The 19,410-nt window shown below is 48.8% G+C and overlaps 2 protein-coding genes and 1 long non-coding RNA gene across 5 annotated transcripts in view; 1 reads left to right on the top strand and 2 right to left on the bottom strand.

The window, feature by feature from the left end:
- LHPP (phospholysine phosphohistidine inorganic pyrophosphate phosphatase) overlaps positions 1–1,423 on the bottom strand; it is an 89,631-nt gene extending 88,208 nt beyond the window's left edge. For both annotated transcript variants that reach the window (XR_011326945.1, XM_069797184.1), the window contains exon 1: positions 1,290–1,423. Coding sequence is in view for 1 of the 2 variants with exons in the window: in XM_069797184.1 (XP_069653285.1) it covers positions 1,290–1,405 (116 nt within the window). In the remaining variant the exon portion in view is untranslated. The remainder of the gene's footprint in view (positions 1–1,289) is intronic.
- A 3,529-nt stretch (positions 1,424–4,952) lies between these two features.
- NKX1-2 (NK1 homeobox 2) lies at positions 4,953–7,082 on the top strand. The gene is made up of 2 exons (XM_069797181.1): positions 4,953–5,283; positions 6,378–7,082. The coding sequence occupies exons 1-2, from the start codon at positions 5,052–5,054 to the stop codon at positions 6,959–6,961; spliced, it is 816 nt and encodes a 271-aa protein (XP_069653282.1). The 5' UTR covers positions 4,953–5,051; the 3' UTR covers positions 6,962–7,082.
- A 112-nt stretch (positions 7,083–7,194) lies between these two features.
- On the bottom strand, positions 7,195–19,335 carry LOC138687808 (uncharacterized). Of its 2 annotated transcripts, none has more exons than XR_011326943.1 (3): positions 18,988–19,335; positions 14,313–14,389; positions 7,195–8,647 (listed from the first exon to the last, which is right to left on the bottom strand). It is a non-coding gene; the product is annotated as an uncharacterized lncRNA (long non-coding RNA). The 2 variants fall into 2 exon arrangements; XR_011326944.1 differs by lacking the exon at positions 7,195–8,647 and adding an exon at positions 9,428–13,608.
- Between the last annotated feature and the right edge of the window lie 75 nt (positions 19,336–19,410).

The following is a 19,410-nucleotide window of genomic DNA, read 5'->3' as shown; positions in this document are numbered from 1 at the left end:
TGCCTTTTCCATGGCGGTGCCACCAACATTTAGGCACATATTTAACTAAACTTGTGTGATTAATTTTAGTGATTCAATATTTCTTCCTGCACATTTCCCCGCTTGATAAAGTACTCGCCACAGGTGTGTCTGTGCTGGGTGGTCCCAGAGGACAGAAGCCGCAGAGATGCTCACTGAGCAGCCTGTCAACGCTTCACACTGGCTCGTATTTCGACATTTAAAACATTTCAAGTGGGGTACACACAGCAGCGCTCGCCGCGTGAAATGGATCTGGATTTTCTGCAGCAGGTTAGTGAAACATCACGTAGAGCCAAAAGGCTCTTCCAGAAACCCACGACCTCCTCCAGTGGGGCAGACCCACCAATCAATACCTGCCTTTAAACGAAGACGGCCCTGCGGCCATTGCTCTCCCCTGGCCCCATCCTGCTCCTCCAGTCAAGTAGGGCTGATACAGACATACTGGCAAGTCAACCTAGTTAATAGAAGTTAGTTAAAGAAATGAAATCACTGTCTGTTTAGCAACGGTTATTTAGCTTGTGTTAACTGGACTGCATTACCCAGCTAAAAGTGAAGGAGTTCACTACCTGTGGGCACTGGTGAGTAACTTGCCACAGCAATACTTTGCTTCTGAGTCACGTATAAGCTGGGCAATCATTAACTGCAGCGCTGCAATTCTCCATTTCTGCTGGGTTGCAGGTTCTCTGCAAGAAGTCCCAGCTAATTTGACAGCAAAGCTCATCAATTTACAGAAGCACCATGCCGGTGTGGGCAATATTTTAAAAATGATTACCGGGGGAACGTGCCAGACCTCTTATATATTGCCTGCTCCTGCTACATGTGCAGCGATGACAGTAAATACAAAATCAAGCGGGGCTGTGATCTGTCTGCGCTGCCACGGGCTCCTTTCCCCACCAGCCCAGGAACAGCAGATCCACAAACTCAGCGGACTCCCTCGCAGCTTAAATAAGCCTGACAAAAAACACTAAAGCGACCCAAAACGTTCACGTTTGCTGTCCTGTCCCACTCAACTTTCACACCGCCAACCGCGGGGGGGGGGGGGGGGCTGCACAGTCGGGGTGGTTTTAAACCCCGATCCTCACACGCTGTAGCTCCAAAGCTCAGGGTCAAGCGCACGCTGTATGTTTCGGGGTGCCAAGCCCGCACCGCCATGTTCTGGGGGTACCCCCCACCCCGGGCGGCCCCTCACCAGCCTCCTCCTCCTCCTCCTCCCCGGGCTTAGGGAGGGCGGGCCGGGCCGGGTTCCTCCGACACCCCCCCCCGGCACCCACCTGCGTACCGCCTCCACCGAGCCGGCGATGGGCACCCCGCCATCGCCGCCGCTGTCGTAGAGAACCCCGCTGACGTCCAGCAGCAGCCCCCTCACCGCCCGAGCCCAGGCCGCCATCTCCCACCACCCTCCCCCGTCCCGCCGAACCGCGGGCGCTGCTGGGAAATGGAGTCCGGGGAAAGGGAGAGACCGGGGTGAACACGGCAGCCTTGATGCGTTCCGCCCCCCGCCCCGCCTCTCAATTAATTTATTAATTAATCACTACTGTTGTTAACACACCTGAGGCAGGTGGCCGCACGGACCAAGCTTGGTTTTCCTCAGGCGATCGCAGGAACGCCTTCTTCGAGAGCGCGGCGAGCGCCCGGCGCCTCCGCTCGCCCGCCAAAACGGCGGCTCCTCTCCACAGGTACGGCGAGCAGCCTCCGCCTCCGGGTTGCCCGCCGCCAACAGGCCCGGGAACGGGCCGGCAAACAGCGCCGGCCATTAAAAAGCAGCCAGGCGGCGAGTGCCGGGGCTCGTTCCCCGTTCCACGATAAACTCCCTCAGGTATCTCGTCCCCCGGGGAAGAAACTTCCATCCGCTGAAGCACGCACGTCACCTGAGGCAGACGCTGTCGAAAGTAAAGGCAACATAACGTGTTTCCTTAAAAATTTCTGGAAGGGCTCCAGACCCTCAGCAAGAGCACCCCGGGGTCTCAATTTGGGTCAGGCTTTTTCCGAAGGGACGACGAGCTTGGCGTCCTTCCATCTCGCGGTTTCCCTCAGGAGCGGCAGCACGGTGGGATGGCGGATTCCCTCACGGCTCCCCCGGGCCACCCGTGCACCCCGTATCGCCTCTGCAGGTCTGTGGGAACTGAAGCAGGACAGGATTCGGCCCGCGGGGACCAAGGCGCTGATCCACACAGCGGCAGAAGTCTGACGAGACCCACGTCGGCTTCGGCCGAAACGCTGACAGGGCCGTGCTTCGCCTCGGTGGCATCTTCTCGTACATGCCCAACGCTTCGTATAGACAACCGAGAAAAAACACACTGGTTCGTCATATAAAGAGCTGAACCGATCCCCTCCGTTCTACCATCATGGATAAGATTTTATCAACTGTGTTTCAGCTTTACAGATAATACTGTTTTCTCCCTCGATACAGTCCAAATACTTTCTTATTGCTAATACTATCAATAGCATGCCATGACTCCCAGAATATATAAGGAGCTGCAGCAGAATTATAGTCCACTTTGTTTTAAGAAAAGCAGAGGAGCCTTGGCGGCATTGATTTGCATCACTGTTTCTGCAATAGCCTCTGGCTTCTCCTTAAAGATATTATCTAAACTCTGAAATTCATTAAATAGACCCAGAAATGGATCAGGTTATTTAAAACAACATCACTAATGGCGCAATATCTCAGCTGTCTCCACCGATAGCGAACATTGTCTTGGATAGTGTTATCAGTCCAGGACACCCGCTATGAATATTGATCTGCAGCTTGTTACAGCCATCACTTCACTTGCCGTCAGGACAGGTCAGGGTTGAAACCCACCTAGCATCAAAGCAATTTAAAGACAGCACTCGGGCTGAATTTTAATGCTTGAGCTGGGAAATGGACCAACTTCAAACAGACTGCTAAAACTAATCCACGAACGTGTTTTTTCATGTGTGCCTTCCTACATGCATGTATGTTTGTAGGTCGGTGTGCATGCATGTGTTAAACCCATCGATGATATTTGAAGATGGCTGCTAGCTCACAAATTAATCTCAATGCTACAATTTACCTTCTCAGCTCCTGCAGACACAACTCAAACAGAAGTATTTGTAGTCTCACACGTATCAGATTAGATATATTTTTTTTCTTTCAAACCTAAAAAACCTCTGGCACTGCCAAGGCTTGCTACCATTCTTAAAATAGTAAGCCACGCACTTATTAACCATATGACGGTACCTATGATTTCTCCATGTAGTTTGAAACTAATGTTATGCCACAAAACCAGTCTTGTTTCAAAATCATTAATTGGCTCTGCACTAAGACTTCATATGCGTTTTCTTTATTTGATCTCACTTTTGAAGCAAGCTGTCCAGCACCTGCAACTGCTCCTCTCCCCTTCCTTCTCCTCCTTCTGCACCTCAAGGAACTTCAAATACATAAGCAATACTTAACTAGCACACAGCAGTGTTTTCCAGTTCAGCACCGCCTTCATTTCCACGCTGGGTGCCTCCCCAAAACTAAGCTTTATCCATCTGTAGCTTTAGTGTGTGAACTCCTCAGGACAGAGCTCCCTTCTCTTCTACACGTGTGGTATCCCATACCAGAGGCCAGCGCCAAATGGGCTCTCGGATGCTGCCACCACATAATTAACAAAAACAATTACTCATAATCACATCGCCCCTCACATCTTCATCTCGTCATCTCACTCTCCTGTTATCTTAAGGCCTGTGCCTTTGCAACGCTGAATAGAAAGCCCAATTCTGCTGAGGCTGAGACACCTGTAAAGAGGAGGAGGGCTGTGGTCTGCACCTCTTCCTAGGAACAAAAGCAGGTGGAGTAGCAGATTCCCACCGAGGGCCGCCATCCCCGGCCTCCTCCGGCTGAAGCGTGCCCCTTCCTTCATCTACACCTCAGCCTGATTCGCGGCACCAACAAACACAGAAACGCCAAGGAGAGGGAAAAGCATCCTCCTGACCAGATACGGATGTACAGAAACACATTGTTAGCAATTTTTTAATAAGCACGGCTGGCTAGAAGTGGTCATGGTCATGGGACTGGTGCAGGGTGGAGAGGCCTGACCTGCTGCTGCCTACGCTTTCCCAGTTATGGGTATGATCAGACAACGAGGCGTTTCCACTCAAGGCAAGGAGGGTTAGTCAGGGGGCTGCTCAGCGGGGCAGGCACTCCCCCAGCGCAGGCATGCCTCAGTTTCCCTGCCTATTAACTGGGAATAGCGTGCACGCCACGGCTGAGCTGCCGGAGTTAGGGCCAGCCCTTGGCCCAGGGCCTGAACCAGGCTGATGCTGAACCGCCCCGAAACGAGCAGCAAGCTCATTTCTCCCCGAGGACCGCTCAGTAGCTTCACATCTGTAACAGCTGCCGCTGGCAGAGGGAGTGCTTCAAGCCTGAAGCCTTGAAGCCCGGCGCAGCAGAGGGATGCAGGAGCCTTCCCTCCTCTCTGGATCCCTCTGAGACACGAGGCTCGCCCCGCTGGACCGCCACCGACCCCAGGGCAGCTGCAGGTGGGTCAGCGGAGGTGCAGAGGGAGGACGGAGACAGCTGGTGGTCTCTCCGGACCCCGGGGGACAGCAGCTGCCGGCGGGGCCGCCATGTGCGCTCGCATCCCCGTCCCGGCGGAGACCCCGGGTCCGCTGCCAGGGCTCCTGGCCCGCCCCCGGCCCACGTCTCCGCGCATCCCCAGAGCCGACCCGGGGCTGGCGGGGGGGGGGGGGGGGGGGGCAGGTAACGGGAAAAGCCCCGTCGCCGGGAGGTTGGGGCTGGAGGGAGGCGTCCGCTGCGCCCCCCGCGGAGCCGGCGCGGCGGGGACGGGGAGGGGGGGACACGACGCGGGGGCGGCGTGCCAATGGCTGCGCTGCCCCCTCCTCTGCCCCCACCCCGCCGCCGGCCCCTCCGCCCTCCCCCCGGCCCGACCCTCCTCCCCGCCGCTCACTCCGCTCTGCGGCTCGGGAGGTGCCCCGGTCTTCCGCGGCCGGCGCAGCCCTCCGCCGGCTCCGCGCTGGGAGCCAGCAGGTCTCCGGCGAAGCGCGGAGGGTGGGGTTTGGGGGGGGGAATGCCGGAATGCCCGGAGCGCGGGGCCAAGACGGCCCCCATCCATCATAAAATCTCCTTCTCCATCTTAGACATCCTGGATCCCCAGAAATTCAGCAGGAGACGCGAACCGGCCGCGGGGAGCTGGGGCAGCCCCCCCCGCTCGGGCGAGCGGGAGAAAAGTTTGGGAAGAGTTGAAGTAGGAAAGGACGCTGCTGCTCCCGGCAGCGGGAGGAATAAACTAGAGGCACATGGTAGGAACGCGCTCGAGTTTCTCCGGCCGGCGCTGGCGGGGCGAGCAGGTGGAGGCGCCGGCAGACGGGGACCCCCGGCCCCCCGAGCCCGGCGGGGTGCGCTCCCCGTGCGGGGCTCCCGCAGGAAGATGTAACGGGTAGCGCGGGGGAAAGGCGGGGGGGGTCTGTGTGTGTGTGTGGGGGGGGGGGGATCTGTATTTTAAGCCTGGATAGTGCAAAGGGAAAAGTTCTTGGTGTCCCGTCCCCCCCTCCCCGGCTCCCGCCGTGCGGAGCATCCTCCGCCGCCCGAGGAGGACGGGGCATCCCGGGGCGTGCTGCCGCCCCATCCCGGCCCCGGGCACGGCCCCGGACGGGCCGCGGCTCTTTCCAGGGCTCCGCACGGGGTATTTTTCCCCCAGCACGGCGGCCCCCGGGCGCCCCTTTCCCCGGGGCGGGAGGGGGTCGGGCGCCCCGGCCCCCCGGCTGGCCCTGACCGGCAGCGGGACGGCCGACTGGGTAATTGCTCAGCCCGTCCCCACCGGAGGGATGCCTTAGCTCCCGTTGATCGATATCCTATTACCGACTCCCGCCTATCTCCTGCCCGCAGCTTGCAGGTGCCCACTTCAAACCTCCTTCCCCCGGCCTGATCCTAATATTGTTCGATTAAAACTTACCTTTAATAGATGACATCTATCGATCTGGCCCTCGCAAATCTGAAACTCCATTAGCGCGGGGATGGGGAGGGAGGGGGGATTTATTTCGCTTCAGAAGGGGACTTTAATAACTTCTTTTTTAATTGGTAAGAAATCCATATCGACGCCTCCCCCCTCCCCGCCGCAGATGCGATGGCACAGCGGGGAGCGTGGAGGGGCTCTCGCACGGCGGGCGGGTTTTTGTTTTGGTTTTTTTTTTCTCCCCTTTATTTTATTTCAACGATTGCCCTTATTTTATCACTCTTGGCGGGGGGGGGGGAGAAGGGAAGGGTGATGGAGAAGAAGAGCCGGGTTTCGAGGGGCGGCAGGCGGCTCGGCGCTGGGTGAGGGGCGGGAGGAGGGTGCGCGCCCCCCCCTCTCCTCGACGCGTCCCCCCTGACGACCGCCGCCATCTCCCCTTAGATGCGCACTCCCCGGCGGAGAGCAGCGCCGAGGCAGCGGGGCCGGAGCCCGACGAGGAGGGCGGGACCGGGACCGGGACCGGGGCCGGGACCCAGCCCGCCGCCCGCCCCCCCGGTCCGGAGGAGCCGGGCTCGCCGCGGGGCGCCAGGCGGCGGCGGACCGAGGCGGGATGCGGCAAGCCGCGGCGGGCGCGGACGGCCTTCACCTACGAGCAGCTGGTGGCCCTGGAGAACAAGTTTCGGGCCACGCGGTACCTGTCGGTCTGCGAGCGCCTCAGCCTGGCGCTCTCCCTCAGCCTCACCGAGACGCAGGTGAAGATCTGGTTCCAGAACCGACGCACCAAGTGGAAGAAGCAACACCCGGGCGCCGACGGGGCGGCCCCCGCCGCGTCCCCCGCCGCGCCGGCGGGCGGCGGCAGCCCCAGCCCGCCGGGCCCCGCCGCTCTGCCCTTCCAGACTTTCCCTTCCTACGCCGCCGCCAACGTCCTCGTCCCGCCGGCCGCCCCCTTCCCGCTGGGCGGGGGCCCCTTCGCGCCCTTCCTCGGCCCCGCGTACCTCGGCCCCTTCTACGCCCCGCACCTCTGAGGTGGGCAGAGACGCCGGGAGCCCGGCGGAGGGGCGGCGGGCCGCTCCCGGCCGGCGGGGCCGAGCCCCCGTGCCCGCCCGGGAGCCAGGCAGGGTCCTCGGCCCTTCTGTCCGAGCGTCTTCGCTTCTGGGGGTTGCATGGCCGTTCGAAGTGTAAGAAAGTCGATTTTTTTTGCTAGGCGTCACAGCAGCATGTTTAAGGTACATACTTTGACAAAGAGAAAAAAACCCACTGTCGCCGCTGGATTTTATTAGCACGTTTGAGATGTAATTATAGGCGTTGGAGATGGGAAAAGTAACCCTCTTGACACATGCCTGACACTAATTCCCTTCACATTCTTCTCCAAGTTCGTTTATAAAACACTCCTCGTTGCCGTTTGGCTTGCCAGCACACGTCTCAAACCTCGAGAGCGCGGGAGCTGTGGCGCTCGTTACTACTGCCGTTACCCTGATGATGATGGTGGTGCGCGTGGCCGTTTCAAATCCCAGGGACGCTCACCAGCAAAGACGTCCCCAGGCTCTGAATTTGCTCCCGGGACTCGGTTGTGCCCTCTTTGACCCACGTTTCATTATCGTTCCTGACTTCTGACCTGAAAACAGCAAGCCGTGTACTTGGTACCCTACCCGGAAGAGAGTTTTTCTTTTTGTCTGAGAAGGTGTAGGAAACTGCAGCGCTGTGTCATCAGGTGACGAGTAGAAAATCTGCCCGGTCAGTGGGAAAGTCTTCAATTGCTGCTCATGTACACGGCCTCTCTCGCCTTTCTTTTCAGTTCATTCCCAGTGACTTCAAAGGTTTTGGACGAGATGTCTAAAGATCATTCTTTTTGCAGGGAACAGTTGTTCTTGTAATAACACAGCATTAGTGCCGAATGAGGCAGAAAAGAAAACATAAATCGGAGAAAATGATTACATTATTCATTTCTTTAAAAATGGGGCATTTGTGGTAGAAAATAAGTAAAATGCAGAATTTCCAGCATGCCGAGACCTATTTTCCATAACAGAGAAACACATGCTTTTTCTTTTTTGCTTTTTGGAGCACTTGTTAGAAAGGAAAATCACATTTCATCTTCATCGTTACAAGCACCGGGATGAAAAGGAATTTTAGCTGGGGGCTTATCCGTCCCTGAACGGATGGGAAGTAATTGGTTTAAAAAAATCTGTCTCATGCCGTTTTACAAATGATTACAACATGCTGTTCAAGACTGTATCCTCTCGGTCTCTTACGATGCTTTAAAGTACACATTGGCTCTCCAACCAAAAAACTTAGCTCATAAATCCTATCTAGCTCTTCTTGTGTTTGTCTAAATAAAAAGGTTTTTTAAATTATTCCGTGTTTAATTGTTTTTAGTTGTACTTGGGCAAAGCAGCATTTGCTTCATGGACTGCCTCCCCCCTGGGTGTGGATCTCAACAGTGCCTCGTGTCGCGTGTCAGCGACTGCAGGTGGTACCCCACCTGCTCCGGGCTGGCTGCGAGGGGCTTCACGGGACACCCCTCTCTTGCAGAAATAGCCCTCCTGACTTCCAGCTTTGCAGGGAGCAGAGGTGTGAAACCCTCAAGGCCAGGCTCGGGGAACGGCTGCTGCCTGCGCCCTGCTAGGCCGGCGGGCAGGCTAACTGAAACGGCCTGCAGTTGTCTTTCCGCACCAGCGAGGAGGTACTTGGTGTCTTCTCAATTATTTGCATAGCTATTAACAAAACACGAAGTTTGCCTCGGGTCATGGATTTGGAAGTCATAACTACTGTGTGAATGTATTTACTTGCAGGTTAATTAAAGTAACTTTTAAACTCTAATTTGACTTAAGTTAGAGTTACAAATGATGGGGTCATTGCAACTGCTCAGCATACACCCAGAGCTGCCTTGTTTTCTGGCCACTGAATTAGCAGTCCCGGGTGTCAGCCATCAGGATGCAACGCTGATAACAACCCGGCTGTCCACTTCTGCCTGCCTGGAGTCAGTTAAGAGCTCAAGCCCTGCAGGAAGAGAAATGCATTCTAGCAGGCTTGTCTAGTCCATTGTCCCTGCCTCAAGTTAGGACTAACAGGACCCAAATCCTCTTGACTATTTGTGGCCTCCTACTTGTGATTGTCATCACTGTGCTTGCGAAAACTGGTTCTTCATTTCATTTGGCTGTCAGTCTAAGACGTTCCCAGAGCATGAAATGGTTGGTCACCTGCAGTGCACTGAAATCTCTGGTGGAAAAAAAGACTTGTGCCCTGTCATTTGTCATATGATTAGTTCTTTTCCTTAAGAAGTGTAAATTGCAGCAAAAAACAGGGAATATTACAAATCAAAGTAACGCAAATAGTATAAATTGTATCCTCCTTTGAGATGTGGTTTTGCTGTTCATAAACCTTTTCAAGGCTCTGTGGTTTGCCAGCAATTTTGCCTTTGGCAAAACTATGTTAGCTTTATAGGAAATCTGAATACTTGATTCCTATGCAAGAAATGCCAGCCCTTCCCCCCACCCCCCAGTCTGTTTAGTCACTTCTATAGCCCAGATTCACAAAAACGTTTTACAGTTAATTCCAGAGAAGATAGCAGTCACGGTTCCCACTTTGCATGACTTGCACCTCTGCGCAGCATTGGAAGGGCGATGCATAGCAATGGGACTGCAGATTTTGTGGCACTGATCCCAGGCCACCAAAGCTTTTCTGGGTAAATGCTTCCAGGCCCTTCAGACAGACCCTTCCCCTCCTGCTTTGTCGAGGGGGCGGCTGCTTGGGCAGGTGATCTCTTCGGCTTCTGGTTAGGGATGTGGTGACTGGCCACTTACTACAGCTGTAATTCAAAGCAGTCCTGGAAATAGCAATTGCCGTCAAACACCGCGTTGTCCAGATTATGCTATTCACACTGGTAACACTTTTGGAAATGCCCCACTGAGTATCCATTATCTCTAACAATTCTGAATACAGATTTGTGCAATATTTTCAAGCATAGACAAAAATTGACTTTACTCACAGCTGAATATAGATGTTAAAGGGAATCACAAGTAAGTCCCATGTGTAAAAAGCAAAAAATGCATCTATATTAAATTAAAAGAGTTTTGAATTCAAATGCTCCACAGACAACCAGAAAGTTAGTAGCTTCCCTCATTCCCACCATATCATCTGTAATAACTGTGTCTGCAGTGAGCAGGCATCAACCACTGGGTTTCAGACTGCCCAAACTACTGTAACTTCTGGGTCATGCAACTCTAGGTAGAGCTTTGCTTATATACTCTCTTCATTTCTATGCCAGAACGTAACAGGGCAGCTAGGGCATTGGGCCTGAAGTCTCACCTCCAGCAATGGCAAGTACTTGGTGCTTGATAGGACAGCAAGAAAGCATATGCTATGCTTCAGCTGTAGAAAGGGAAAGCCCTCGACTCATACACTGTTCATCTCTGGACAAAAAACTTAATTCTTGTTTCATACCTTCTCTCTGCACAGCCAATATTAGTGGTCCAAGAACCACAAAAGTGCTTTGGAAATCATCTTCATTTAGCCTGATAATGAAAGAAGCACGTGGGGGAACACCATGACATCACAGTAAGGGAAATGTTAGAAATGTCTATTTAACTAGACTTTCAGATCTGTATTTAAGAAAGAAACCAAAACAACTCATACAGTTGGGTTTGCAAAGTCTGAAGAATACACTGAACAATTAAATACATTGAGGTACAAAAGATAAAATGTATTTATTGAAATATCAATGACCAAGCATTTTTCATGAAGAAAACCAATATGATTTCTTGTGTAAAACATGACTGGAAAATTAAACTGAAATTATTTCTTTCCTAGCGATCTCTCTCTCACTCTCTATTTCCTAGAACATCTGTAATAACCTACGTGCTACCTACACACAGGTTCCTGAGCTGAGGATAGAATGCCCTGGTTTCCACCTGTGGATTTTTCCTTACCGAGATCAAGTAGGACCATGTACAGAGAGCCAGGGATGACTCAAGACAAGGAGCAGGCACAGAGCGAGCTCAGAGGCCTTCTACTGCTCCCTGCTTCTGGCAGAACAGTTCCTTCGGAAGAGACATGACCACTGATTTTTGTTGTCACTGTGGAACATGTAAGTCCCACCCTGGTGGCAGCACAGGTCGTATTTATGTTGAGAGGTATGTAGCAATGTCTTCTGGCAGATGTCCCCTTGGCCATCCACACCCACAAAGACACACCTGTGTTGTGTGGAATAGCTGATGCACAGGGGATGCAAACATGGAGGTTTGCTGTGGCTGTTCCCTTTATCAGCTGCCTAGTGGGCTCCAGATAGCTGTCGCTGAACTAAAGTAACTCCTTGCCCTTACTACTGAAGGCGTCGACTAGGAAGATCTGCAGAAGGAAACGTACCAAGCATTTCAAAATTAGTCACTGCGGACTGGATTCCAGCCAGCAGTTTTTCTGTAAGATATACGTGAAGCAGGTTGAGTCGCTTTTAAAGATCTGCGTATCTAATCCGATGTCATTTTCTGTGACACATATTAGAACAACAGGTATGTGCAATCCTAGTCTTGGTATACTTAGTCCAACAGCTACATCCTTGTTATTGTTTACCTCATTTCATACAACACCATAGATACTATCTTTGTCAATCTGCCAGTTCTATACCACATTCAGAAAAGCAATGAAAGTCAAGGTACCCATGTGTTTATCAAAGGCCTCACAAAATATAACAGCTGATCTATTAAATGCCTCATCAGCCCACTAAGTGGTCAGGTGACTCAGGAATGATTGAGAAGCATTGCTTTGGTCCCATATACCAGTTACACATGAGATCAAAGTCTGATTTTCAGCAGCTTTACAACTCACAGGCAGACTAGACGTCTAGCAAAATATCTGGTGGGTTAGATCCTCCTGAAGAAAAATTGATACTAGGGTTCTTGCATCACTAGGCCTGAACACATTTTTTGTTTTCCTGTATGACCCCGTATCAGCTGAAGTCACCTTGAACAGATCTTTACAGCACGTTATTGACACGGAAAACTCATGTTCCGGGCCCTATTTCTGGTAGCGTACTCAGTAAAAGTTTCTGGGAAGATAATGTGTGCAACTAATTTATGAGCTGCACGTTACAGGTTTGCTTTGGCCTCTTAGTTGGCATCTTTGCCATTTTATTCACAGGAGCTCTTTTGTGGTTGCTGTGATTTATGTAGCCTGTAGCAACACTACCTTTGCTTACTACTGTAGCACAAATATTAAACTCAATTTCTCTTAGATTTTCCCCTTCAAACACCAAAGAATTCCCAAGCTAGCTTCTTTCTCAAGTTGATCATCTCATTTTCTATGTTCTGTGTAACGCCACATAAAAAATGTAATTAAGAATGTGGCATTCCCTGGGGCTTAGGCACATTGTTACACTGCAGAGGGATTTCAGTAGTATTAAAGATTCATGCTTTTCCACCAAGCAGCACCAAGCACCCTCTTTCTCCGCCCTGTCCAGCTGAGGAGGGGGAGTGATAGAGTGGCTTTGGTGGGGACCTGGCACCCAGCCAGGGTCAACCCACCACACATACTGAAAATACTTTCAAAGATACCAGATCTATGTACGAGATCAATACAAATAAAAGATTTTACTCCTTTCTACACATGGTGATTTGTTATAGTAGCTTTGATCATGGAAGTTATTTTACTGCTATTGTTTAAAGAAAGAAGCCTTAAACATTCATTTTTTAAATAAGGAGAGAATATACAGAGATACATAGACTTTGCAAAATGGGAACCTTAAAAGGTGTCAGGTTTTGTTTCTGTGGATCTTTAAGCACCTGACATAAACTGAGAGTCAGCTCAGTTGAAACCTTGTCCTCTCAGGTGAGGTCAGTTCTATAATGATGTCCCAACATCCAGTACCTGTGCTGACACCTCTTGTTTGGTGTTTGTGGGTAGCCATTAGACTGATAGCTTTTCTTATCATTCAGTCCATTCCACTGAATTACACTGAAAGTCACAGGTATCAGTGAATTCAAGAAATGCTGCATTTCACTGAAATTGCTACAGAAGAGCATTAGTTTGAAGAAATTATAAGCCACAGAGAACAGAGAATGGATTGAATGCTTTACTAGTTTATTTGTCCCTTCTAAGGAACAGCCATATGATAATTCAAGAGTAGGTAAATTCTGTCAAGATCTTTCTGCTTTCTGAATATCTTACTTCCTTTTGGCAATATGCTCTCCATATCTCTGATATCTCAAGTTGTGTGATTTTTGAAAACAATTATTATGAAAGAAATTGTTTTAAAACAATGGACTTTAAAGCAAAGTCTTTTGTCCTAACATGTATCAAGCAAGCCTGTAATTTTCTGAATTGTTCTAGAAAATCTAAGGCTAGTTTAAAGTCCTGAATGGGGAAGTTCAGGAACCAACAGCATGTCATCCCGAGGTAATGACAAGTGGCAGAGGATGCAGTAGGTTACCTCGCTAGTCTTTCACTGCAATGATGCCAAGTTAAAGTCTGACTTGGTCGAGGCATTATGTAAGTTCTTCAGTTTCAGACTACAGTAGCCCGGACCAGATGAGTGCTCACCATTTAGTACCATTAGCAATCTTTGTTGCAGCAATGTCAAACACTTGAACAGCAGGGCCGGCGGGGCTGTGCGGTGGTAGAATTTTGAGAAGAGTTTCCCAGCTCCTGAGATAAAGTGTATCCAGATGTTCAGTGCTCAATCCTGAGATTAACCAAATTGACAAGATATTTATTCTTATTACACAGTTAGATGTATTTATGTTCATTTTCTATGTGCCCTCATGACAGTTATAGCTGCCATCTGGGTCAGATTTTAAAGTCTGGAGAGCAGTTAAAGTAGTTTGTCTTTTCCAGAAAGCACTGTCCTGATAAAATCCAAGAATGAAGAATGGAAGCTAGAAAGCAGAAGCTCTGCAGGAACCAAATCAAAATACATTCGTACAAGGAAGAAGCAAGCTCACATATGAGGCACTGGAAAGCCTGAAATTCAAACTGACTTAGTCTCACTCTGATTTTCTTTGGATTTTATTTTACCATTTCTGATTTTTATGCTAGAAAATGCTATTTATCAGGGTCCTGTGGATTCTCAGACTCCTGCCCACTTTCTGCTCTCATGGATCTCACACTTGGATCATGTTGCTGCTGGAATTGCAGGTACACTACTGTCAGAGTTGCGTGTCAGAACTAGAGGAAAAATTTAAAACTAGTCATTAGTGAGCTGAAGATATACAGCTCTTTTAATCTGTCTTGGTACATCTGAAAGTTGTTTTTCCCAAACTCTCTCCAGTTTCTGTCTCCTTAGTAGTGTGATGCCCAAGGAATGTGATGCTCACCAGAAATGTATGCAGAAAGGCTCTTTCATTTAATTAACTACAAGTTCAAGAAATAGAAGAGCGTGTAATTTACCTTTAAATCTAGGTTTCACATACAAATAAAATGTCTCATCTCATTTGTAGAAGGCTCTGGACATAGGCATTGATAAGCTGCAAAGAAAAATAACCAAATGTAAGTTCAAACATTGGAAACAATGCCTAACAGAAGAAAATAAATTAAACTATTTTGATTCTATAGTTCCGTTATCCACGCTGTCATCTAACAAACAGAGTATCATCGAAATCTTTGTAAAATAAGCCAACATACAAATCGGGTAGGATAAGTATTAACTATAGCTCAAGGTTTATATTGCAATAGGAATATCAGCTCTAAGGGTTGCTTGTGCTGCTTTAAGCTGGGTTAACTAATATCCATCCAATAAAACAGCACTATTTTGAGGGGGTTTTGCTATGCTTTGCCAAACTATCTGGAAAGATATGAGTTAAAAAAGAAATCTCTAACTGAACTTGAGAGGCAGATATGCTTTGTAAGCATTACAATTTGTTGCTCCTCTGTTCTGACACACTGCACTATAAAATATTCTAGCTGTGCTGCAGGAAAGACTAAAGTTTCTTGTCCTGCAAGAAATGTCTTAATGTAGAATTCTGCTGTCAGTAAATAACCAGAATAACACAAATATGGGCCATGGAAAGCCATTTTTCTATATAAGGCACTATCAAAAATCTGCATGAACGTCAACTCTCATTGATGAAAATGAAAGATGGAAGTGTACAAGTAGAAAATTCTTGAAATCACCCATCTACCCATTGGTATCTTATCACCACAGTAATAAAGCACCTTTGTCTTCTTCTTGGGTCTTTTCCAGACATACGCTTTCAAATAGGAGACATCTGCCACAGAGAATTCTTGCCCTGTGTAGGTTTGGTATTACATCAGATGCTTTCTAAGAGCAGGCAAACCAAGAAATGTTACACGGCCTGTGTCCTCACAGTCACACATTACAAAAGTCCCATCACTATGTACTGTTACCTTGTCAAGCCTTGTTCAGATGACACAAACATCTGCAAGGTTGGCCTGTAGAGTACATGATACCATCACACTCTTCTCAGAAAGCTGTTTGTTATGAAGTACCCAGACAGCTCTCAGGCTGGGACGGTAGGTTGAGTCCTCCAGGGCAATATGCTAACTGCTAGGTTTGCCTTAAAATCCGCCTTTGGTTTAGAGAAGCATAATTTTTTTTTTTTTTTTTTTTTTTTGCTGAGTGGCAGCACAGTTTCAACAAGAGGAGAAAGGGTGAAGACTACCCTTGTGGCTTTCCTAGAGATGGGAAGAGGGGTGGGACCGTCCTTCTGCCAGCACTATAGACTTGTATAGGTTTTAGCTAATTATGAAGTTGCACCTTGAGCCTCCTGACTTGGATGAACTCCATACCCAACCTGTTGACTGGTTTGGGTTTCGCTCTGAGGTGCAGAACTCTTCCTCTGACCTGAGTAAGAAACTACCATGCCATTGAAGAATTGAACACTGGTGCTATGTGCCTAAACATCAGCTATTGAGGCACTTCTGACACTTACTGCAGCAAACCTAAGACAGTGTTAAACTCAAGAAAGGGTCCTGCAACCCTGCTACTGCACTGGTGCCTTCAGCAGCTCCCACGAGCAGCACATTAATCCCTGGCGCACACTGAGTTTGTGCAGCCGAACCGACTTAGGAAGCCAAGGATGTAATTCCCTTGTATTGACCCTACCTTTAAATAACCACAATAACTGGGATGCAATTCCTCAGTCTCTTCACACGCCTAATTCCCGACGACTTCAATGAGCATTCCTGCCAGAGACAGAGCTGCGGAATTACTCCTAACAACTGGCATGACTTAACTTGTTCCTTCTTATAACTTTGTGGTTTACTTACATGTCAAATTGTATTTTCTGGGTAAGCAGAATGAATATAATAACCCTCTTTCCTCAAGTAGGTCAAGATTTTCTTATTTTCTGCAGGGCAAATTACTGTAAAATATGAAAAACAGAAGACATGAAATGTTCACATTTTGGTTACTGTCATGTGGAGTCTTTTAGGTATCTACAGGTAACTAAATAGTACACATTAAGCTTCTGCTTTCCTTTTTTAAATCACAGGAAATGCTACATCTAGCTGAGAGCAGATGCTTCAGGATCTACGGTAATAGCTGCCACTGGGCACAATGTGAACAATTTAAAATTCCAACTTGATAGCATCTAAAGAAGTGGATACTTTCTGTGTCTTGATTTTAAGTGCCAAAAACAAAGGAGGAAAGAAAGTGAGCCACAACAGGACTACACTGATCCTATATAAAACTGATCAAGCTTACTTTAAGTAGAGGGTTGAAGTCACTCTCTTGAGTGTTGACTAACTAGATTCCATTTGAGAGTTATTTTATACTTGTAATTTTTAAATCTCAGAAACAGTCCATACCAGCTTTAAAAAATACATTTTTATCTATACATTCCATATTATGTCTGTATTTGAGGACATAAATCTTTTTCTTCTTCTTTCAGGCCTTGCAGAATCCAAAAGAAAGCAAGCCCTTTCCTGCTTGAGGGTTCTTTGTTTGGTTGGTTTTGAAACTCCGCATTTCAGACATGAATCTGCAGTGTTTACTTGGGTACATGATTGCTGTTTTCTTGGGAGTGAGGCTGGATGCCTGGCTTCTGAAATCACCTCTCAGGGCAGTATGGCTCTCGCTCCTTGTGGCAAAGCCTGAACCCAAGATTCAGCACTTCAGCAATTGATCTTGGTTGCCTTTAGTCTGCATTCTTTAATTTTTCAGATGTGTATTTTCCTCATATGATATGTGCTATTTAATCCTTTGGACAAGTTCTGTCCTTTCTACATTTTTCTGCTTCCTCTGAAAAATGCATGGCTGGATGAATCTAAAACAATTGGAAGTGTCCCTGAGAAAAACAGCATTTAAAGACAGGTAAAAGGCTGTTCTTGAGTTGTCTATGAAAGATGAAAAGAATGTAGCTCCCAGTATCTTATTTTTGTGACTAAATAGGTAGAAGGCATCATTAGCATGCCTTCAGCAAACTGATAAGCTATCATCTACCATGCTAATGAAATAACAAAGTAAAAAAAACCCCATAAACCAGGCAGCTTAAACCTGCATTTCTTACCCAGGAAAATCCCATCAATCTCACGGATTGCAAATCCTGGCCCGTGTCCAATCAGGCTATTCAAGACATGTGGGTATACGACAGACAAAAGTATGCATTTCTTTCCTTATACCAGAGATGATCTGGAACCAAGTATAATACTCAAGACAGGCATGTCATTGCTTATTTTAAGCCTTAAAATTTTAAGCATTTCACAAAAAAATCATACTTTTAACTAGAAAAAAAGGGGTTTCAATAGCTCCTAGATAATAACTGTTTCTGGACTTGAGAAACTTGGCACAATACAACCATGTACTCATTTAAGAGACACCACTGTGAAATGTGTTTTGCAATTTAGCACCTAAGGCACAACCTTTTGGTGCTTCATGCATTCAACCTTGGCAGCAGATATAGGGCGCTATTCGTTGGCAGAATTAGGCTAGTAAGAGACATAAATATATTAGCAAATTAAGCCTAACTGTATGTGTATTTATAAAAAGCACAGTATCATCTGTTCTACTCCCAAACCTCGCTACATCAAGCTGACTGCACACTGGAAAAATTTTCTCCAAGGGCAATGCTCTCCAAATGCATAAGCAATGCTGCTCCCTGACATCCAAGGTTTGAGCAATTTGGTTAGAAGATATGACAAGATTCAGGAATATTTTCAAACGTAGGGTTGCTTTAGTGCACGGAAGATATGCAAATTCTCTGTACTGTCAACCTAGGATACCATGTTTTCTTTGTGGAAAAAATAAACTCTTTTCCAGCATTGATAGACTTGTCCACACAATTGATGAACAAAAAGCAAGAGGCACCCAAAAGTCACCACTGCCAAGACTGAGGTTTTGGATTCCCCCCCACCTAGTGAGATGGGTAAGAAAAAAAGTGAAATATTCTCATTGGTTTTCTTTTGGATTAAAACCAGCATGTATTTATCAAACACACCTCACAGTTCCTTGTAAACGTCCACATTTTCTGGTTACAAAATGCTCTCCAAGTATAATTTAGCCTGGGGAAAGGTCAGGGTTGTGCTAGCTAGTTCCAGCCTGCCCCTGCTCACCTGCTGGCTCCCAGCTGAAAGCTCTGTGTAAGAGCATGCAGGGCCCTCCTGCAGTGGCCATCACTCCCTGCACATCTCCCTCCCTCCAAAGGCAGCAGGGTGTGAAGACTGGGACTGCATCAATGCCATGCTACCAGTGGAGACCAGCACCCTGCTCCTGGCACAGTACCACACTGGAGGAGCTGTGGTGGAAGGTGATGCATTCTACACCTAGGCAGAAAACAGTTCTCACAGGAGCTACATAAGGAATTAATTAGAAAACTCAGTGAATCCCTGACTTCTTAAAATTATTTTTGTAAGCCATAATTATCAAGTATTAAAAAAAAAATCAGGAAGAAGTTGACATACAGCTCTTGCAAAGATTGGCTTTTACTATCCTCACAGCAGCACTTCTCACAAAAATACCAGGGGAGTAAGGACCTGCAGACACCACTCCCCATGCAGCCAGGCCACAGGACAGCGAGCAGCAGCCAGGAGTTACCACAGTCATCCTACAGACTTTGCATTTCCATGAATTTCTTCCCAGTCCCTATCAAAATTCTTCCGTGCTCACCCTTTTCTACAGCAACTTCCCAGACAGGGCCAAGGGCCGACTAGGCGCTACGGAGGAGCCGGCTGAGTGGTGACACGCAGAACCAACAGGGCCAGGGACTTCAGCCCACCGAGGCAGCGGGACGTGGGGGAATTTTTATAGCTGAAAAAATTGCCCCCGAGGCCCAACTGGGCCGAGGGGAGCGGAGCCCGTGAGGCGGCGGCTCTGAGGGAGGGGAGCCAACGCCCGCCTGGGCGGGACCTTGGCGCGCGGGGGTGTGCCGGCGTCCCACCCTGATTGGCTGAGCGCGGGGCGTAGTCGCCACTGGAAAGCGGCCCGACCAATGGGAGGCGGCCGCGGGCGGGAGGACCGGTGCCGCCGCTCGGGGAGGGCGGGCGCTGGAGGCGGTAGAGGCCGGTCAATCTTGCGGCGGTAGCCAATCGG

Source organism: Haliaeetus albicilla, chromosome 11 (assembly GCF_947461875.1).
Source record: "Haliaeetus albicilla chromosome 11, bHalAlb1.1, whole genome shotgun sequence".
Lineage (NCBI taxonomy): Eukaryota > Metazoa > Chordata > Aves > Accipitriformes > Accipitridae > Haliaeetus > Haliaeetus albicilla.
Note: the sequence above shows the minus strand (reverse complement) of the source record. Positions and strands in the feature narration are given on the sequence as shown.